This window comes from Calypte anna, chromosome 5A (assembly GCF_003957555.1).
Source record: "Calypte anna isolate BGI_N300 chromosome 5A, bCalAnn1_v1.p, whole genome shotgun sequence".
NCBI classification, from domain to species: domain Eukaryota; kingdom Metazoa; phylum Chordata; class Aves; order Apodiformes; family Trochilidae; genus Calypte; species Calypte anna.
Genome location: NC_044251.1, coordinates 41,693,317 through 41,699,546, shown reverse-complemented (window position 1 = coordinate 41,699,546; position 6,230 = coordinate 41,693,317). Strand labels below are relative to the sequence as shown.

At 49.8% G+C, this 6,230-nt stretch overlaps 1 protein-coding gene across 1 annotated transcript; it reads right to left on the bottom strand.

Annotated features, from left to right (window-relative positions):
- Window positions 1–485: 485 nt before the first annotated feature.
- VCPKMT (valosin containing protein lysine methyltransferase) lies at window positions 486–5,886 on the bottom strand. Its single transcript, XM_008502201.2, is given in 7 exon segments — window positions 486–909; window positions 1,783–1,887; window positions 3,382–3,501; window positions 4,372–4,444; window positions 5,171–5,281; window positions 5,448–5,671; window positions 5,674–5,886. Coding segments are annotated over 7 exon segments (861 nt in total). The 3' UTR covers window positions 486–894.
- Between the last annotated feature and the right edge of the window lie 344 nt (window positions 5,887–6,230).

The following is a 6,230-nucleotide window of genomic DNA, read 5'->3' as shown; positions in this document are numbered from 1 at the left end:
AGGAACCTGACACCAGTAAAGCACAGGTGGAACCTTAGGAATTATTTCAGACCTGTGCAGCACCTCCAAGCAGCTCACCCTGCTCCTGAACAAGACTTCCAAGACCTTTTCCACTGATGCCCAGCGACAGGACAAGAGGTAAGGGGCACAAACTTGAACAGAGAAGTTCCAGCTGAAGCTGAGGAGAAACTTCTCTGCTGGGAGGCTGAGGGAGCCCTGGCCCAGGCTGCCCAGAGAGGTTGTGGAGTCTCCTTCTCTGGAGCCTTTCCAACCCCCCCTGGATGTGTTCTGTGTGTCCTGCCCTGGGGAATCCTGCTGGGGCAGGGCTGGCACTGGAGCAGCTCCACAGCTCCCTCCCAACCCCTGACATTCTGGGATTGTGTGACCTCTGCAAAGCAGGAATAACACAGAAACCACTGGCTGAACCCACCACCACCACCCAAGACAATTCTCAAGTGCAAAAGTTTTATTGCCTGGCTCTGGGGGGCTGAGGGGGGTGTGTGACTGAGCTCACTTGCAGTTTTCTCCTCCCAGAGCTCCAGTGAGTTCTCAGAAATGCTCCATCAGCATTTGGGAAGCTTTCTGCTGCTCCAACCACCAGAGGTGACCAGAAGGTGCACCCAGCACTGCTCTGGAGGAAGTTCTGGTTCCCTTTTCTGCCTGCAGACACCACCAGCTCCCATCTGTCCTCTTGGGAGGTGCTATAAGGGGATTTGCTCCAACAAACCCACTTCTGCTGCTGCTTCATGCCAAGGCCACCACCAAGGAGCCGTTTTCTGTCGATGAGTCACAAGCCACACTGGAGACAGTCCCTCTGTGCTGTTATTCTATACCCTCTCCCTCTTCTCCAGAGCTCCACCAGCTGCCAGAGGACAGATACTGTGGTCAGAGATCTCACGATGGAAAATTCTGTGAAGAGAATTAAAAAAAAAAACAAAAACAAACCAAAACACAACAAAGTCAGGATTTTTAAGTGGCCTGGTTTTGCTTAAGCACTGGACCCATGTGTTGTGTCAGCACAATGAGACTTTTTTTTCACTGTCTGCTCCATCAATTAACCAAAACCTCACCTAACTAATGCAGGACAGGTGCTAAGCACCACTTCCAGAGACTGGTTCTGGGGAGCAGGTTCTACAGAGGACATGGTGCTAAAAAGCTGCAGTAGGGGTATTATTTTTATTCATTTGGTGCCTCCAAACTCCAGTTTAAAATCTCCCTTCACTCCAGAGGGAGAAGTAGAAGAGAAAACCAAAGTGAAGCTCAAGGATGCTCCTGCTGAAGACACAGCCTGCTATGGGGTTTCAGGACAAAGGAGCTGCTTTGTACCAGAAGGGTTCTGCTCTGCAGCTTCACAGGTCCCTCAGATGCCTGCTTTCACACCCAGCAGGGTGGGGGGCAAGAGGAAGGGGCCAATCTCTGTTCAGTGGTGCCCAGGAGTAGGACAAGGAATAATGGGGTGAAGGGAGAAGAGAGGAAGTTCCAGCTGAAGCTGAGGAGAAACTTCTCTGCTGGGAGGGTGAGGGAGCCCTGGCCCAGGCTGCCCAGAGAGGTTGTGGAGTCTCCTTCTCTGGAGCCTTTCCAACCCCCCCTGGATGTGTTCTGTGTGTCCTGCCCTGGCGGATCCTGCTGGGGCAGGGCTGGCACTGGAGCAGCTCCACAGCTCCCTCCCAACCCCTGATGTTCTGGGATTCTATGGTTCATGGTGTTTCACACAAGGCTTCACCCCTGGGATGTTCACACAGAGCCAAGCACACAGCAGCTCTGTGAATCCCCAGAACTCACCCTCTGCTTCCTGTGGATATTCAGGATCTGGATGTCTTCACTGCGATACTCCTCGTCGTGCTTATCCAGGGGAATTTTTTCCAGCTCAAAGTCCACTTGAAGCAGCTGATTATCAGAGAACACACAGAACAATCCCAATGAGACTGACTCTGCCCTTTTGAACCAAGTGCGTGGAGTTAAAAAGGTCCCAAAACATTGGGCAAGAAGCTTTAGGAGTCTGGAACCACCACACTCAGACCATTCCACCAAATATCCCTACAAACATCCAAGGCATTTCCACGCCGTGCAGCACATTTCCCCTCATTTTCATTATTCCTGTGCCAATTCAAAGCTACAGACACCTGGCAACATTTAAGAAACATCTAAAAGCTTGTGATAAAAACATTTTGCTTCCTCCAAAGCGTGAAGCCAAACCACAGCCTTCTCAACCTTCTCAACTGGAGGGGAAGTGGAAAAAAAAAAACCCAACAGGTTAAAAACCCCCAGAATCAGCTCTGCACTTCCTCAGCAGACTGACTTGACTGAGCCCTGGCAAGCTAAGGAAGGAAATAAATTACAAGAAAGCCCAAATCATCCAGAAACACCTACATCTATTGTGTTTATCGCAGGTGAGGCACCTCAGCAGAGCTGAGCTGAATTGGAGCAGCCCTCCTCAGAGTCAGGCCCCCACATGACTTCAAGGCAAGGCTAATAGTTAAAGAGGTTCTTTTATTAACATTTAAGAATCACCCTGGAATTCTTGCCCTTCCACTTTTTTGTAGTGTTTTTATTACTATGTACAAACTATTGTGAAGTATTATTATTATTACTCCTGCACAGGGGCTGCTTTTCAGCACATTTCACAGGTGCAGAGTTACATCCTGCACTGACCCTTGTCCCCACAAGCTTAGGAAGGACTCAGCTGTTATTTTCCACACCTGCAGGGAAGATCCAGCTGGGCTGTTCCACTGTATCACCCACTAACACCCTGTCACTAGAGGGGTGACATTTTTGCAAGAGCAGCTGCATCACTGAGCAAAGAGCCTTGAGTTCCTGAGCTCCTCTGAAAACTTCACCTGTGTTTTCCCTTTGCTCTGGATGGAAAGTGCTAAAAGAAAACAAATTTTCACCAGACTAAATTTTTAATCTTCCTAATAATCTCTGGAAACACCAAAGCACTGCAGAAAGAAAGCTCATTCACCCCTTCCTACAAAAGCAATGGTTTTGATTTGGCACCTACTGCTTTGCATATGGTGGCCCTTTTTGTAAATCTGGAAGATATCACAAGGCAGAAGGGCTTTAAACAGCCTGTGCAGGTCTGGCTGCATTGATACAGTTAAAATTAATCAGTAAAAAAGAGCAGTTACTTTGACCTTCTGAGGGAAGAGAAGCTCAGTAAGTATCCACAGTCTCTACTGCTAAGGTGGGCAGTATCTTGAAGAGTCACCACCTGAATTTTCTGCCCCATTTACAGACAAATGTTCTTTTCCTGCTACAAACTCACCTTTGTGCAGTCAGCCTGAATGTGTAGCAGCTGCCACTCGTGTTCAGCTGATCCAATAAAAGGACTTCCTCTACCCAAGGTGTTTGCCCAAAAGCACACAATTTATAAACACTTACCTCAAAGTATTTTCTCTCAATTTCAGGATTCTTCCCCACAGTCCTCTGTTCATAACAGCACAAGATGCATGTATTGGGGCCAGTAAGGTCCTTCAGTGTCTTCAGCAATGGTTCTAATGACTGCCCAAAAGAGGTTAAGTATTTCCCACTTAGATTTCAACCTCATTTTACTAATATGATACCTTCTAACTAGAGAAAAATCTTCCCCCAAGAGAAAAGTTTCCAGTTTTGCTTTTCAGGGAGTTATTTTTAGTACTTAATCTAGGACAAAAAGAACATGGGGGCAAGCTGGGAAGCAGAGGAGAAAGTGAGGCTGCACAGGAGAAGAGTTTCACAGACTGACCAAGGAAACTGAACTTGCACCCAAGCCCAAAAGACCCCACACTGCTGAGTGGGCATCTCCCTGAAGGACACAAGAATGACTATTTCTTGACATGTTTCTAAAGTGACTTTTCTCAACCACTTCTGGAGCTCAGCTCAGATGCAGAACACTCTGTATGGAAGCAGGGCCAGCATGCAGGGACCCAATGCAAGGGGCTGGTAAGACCACTGGAAGGGCCCTGGCACACAGGGTTCTTCAGGTCATTTCCCTTTCTTTCCAGCCTCTGTTAGCATGAGGAGAACCCAAACAGTGCAGATGTGGCACTATTAAATGTCATTTACCAACACACTGAACAGTTCACAACTATCAGTCACCAATGTTTTGCTTCACACTTCATTCCCAATGTAAAAAAATAAATAGGGAGGAAAAGCATGTGAACATACAAATACTAAATCCAGGGGTTTTTTTTAAACCTAAAAAGTCTCTGGTTGAATCTCAAATGGCCTTGAATCAGTTAAAAAGGCCTTTTCCAACCTTGTTGTACTCACTCCTCTGAACAGTGGGGCCCAAGATGCAAGCACAGTATTTAATTTAGCACTTCTCACACTGAACACCCCCACCCTTCCCAAGGAAGCTTTCTACAGGAGTTTTTCAAAATCCTCATTTACCTCCTCATAGTAAATGCAATCAGCCATTAGTATGTAATCAGGGGGAGGCTGAAATTCTGTTACATCTTCACCCCTAAAAAGAAGAAGAAGAAAAAAAAGTGAAAACAAATTTTTGGTGATAATACAACACCTAAAATCATAAAATTAGGAAGGGACCTCAAGGATCCAGCTTTTCTAGGTAGGAACACAGGTTAGGTAAGACAGCCCTGAACCTGTCAAGCTCAGTATTTAAAGTGTCCACTGATGGGGAACCCACCACTTCCCTGGGGAGATTATTCCAATGGTTCTCACAGTGAAAAATTTTCTTCTAATGTGCAACTATCTCCCTAGGAGTAACTTGTACCCACTACCTCTCATCTGTTCTATGGACTCCTTGTTAAAAGGGAGTCTCCATCTTCTTTGTAGCCCCTCTTTAACTACAGGGAGATGCCGATGAAGTGTCCTCCCAAGCCTTCATTCTCCATGCTGAACACACTCATTTCACTCAGCTGTTCCTCATATGGCTTCCTGGCCCTTTTGATCATCACCTCTGGACACTTTCCAGCATCTTCTTTGTACAGCAGGGACCAAAAGTGGGCACAGTATTCCAGGGGTGGCCTGACAAGTGCTAACTGGAGTGGGACAATGCCTTCTTTATCTCTGCTGGTGATACCTTTCTGAGCTGACCGTCACAGTGCCAGAGGACTGAGCATCAACTTAAACCCTGCCCTCACACTCCCTCTGACCACAGGGTTTCCAAATCTGGCACTTTTTAACAGAGAGCAGAAGCTGAACAGAAACATTAAAGGCTCATACAAACCATTTCAGTACCTTGGCTCGGACTGACCCTGTCACCAGGTGTTTGTTGTTCTCGATATTCACCCTCAGCAGCTCCTGCAGCTCCTCCAGGTCGGTGACCGTCACGTTGGCCCTGGGACATACAGTGGGTTACGGCACGACCCACAAAACACGCGCTTGGGGACAATTTACACGATTTTACACCGGTAATACATTAAACAGGGATTCAAGAGGTGGAGACACAGGCAGCCAGAGCCTCCCCCTCCCCGGCCGCCCGCAGCCCCCCGGGCTCCGCTCACCCCAGCGTGGCCGCCATGATACCCACGGCACCGGTGCCAGCGCCCAGCTCCAGGACGTTTCGGCGGGCGAGAGGACAAGCGCCGGTTTCCAGGAATTTAGCAAGCACCAAAGCCGCGTCCCACACCACGCAGCCCACCCCGCCGGATCCCCGCTGCTCCAGCCGCAGAGCCGGCCCGCCCCGCCGCTCCAGCTCCCGCACGAACCCCGCCATAACGGCGGCACTGAGGCGGCGCGGACACTCCCTGCTCCTCCTCCTTTTCCTCCTCCTCCTCCCAACCGCCTCTCCTGACACCACCCTGACGGGAAATGGAGGCTGAGGGTCTCTTCCCCGGCCTCAGCGGTGTCTGTGAGGAGCTGGGTGCTGCCCGGGGCTGGGGTCGCCGTCTCTTCAGCTGCTGCTCCGAGAGAGCGCAGAGTCCCCCGGGGAGGCTGCTCCATGGAAACCGCTCCCAAACTCCGCCGGATCGGCACCCCCGGGAGTGGCCCGGGATGCACAGGGCAGGCTTGGGGTCCCCATCATCCCTGGAGGGGTTTCAGAGCCCTGGGGATGTGGGGATGAGGGACATGGGGCAGGGGTGGCCTTGGCACTGCTGAGGAAGGGTTGGATTTGATCGTCTTTGAAGGTCCTTAAGAACCAGCGTGAAGGCTGCGGTTATGCCCCAGCACTGGGGTGGTTGAGGTTCTTGGCTAAACCACAGCACGTCCTGGGGGCAGTGGGCACCACCCCGCCTGAGGATGGCCAAGAAGCTTCAAGAAATCTATTACACCCAATCCACAGCTGA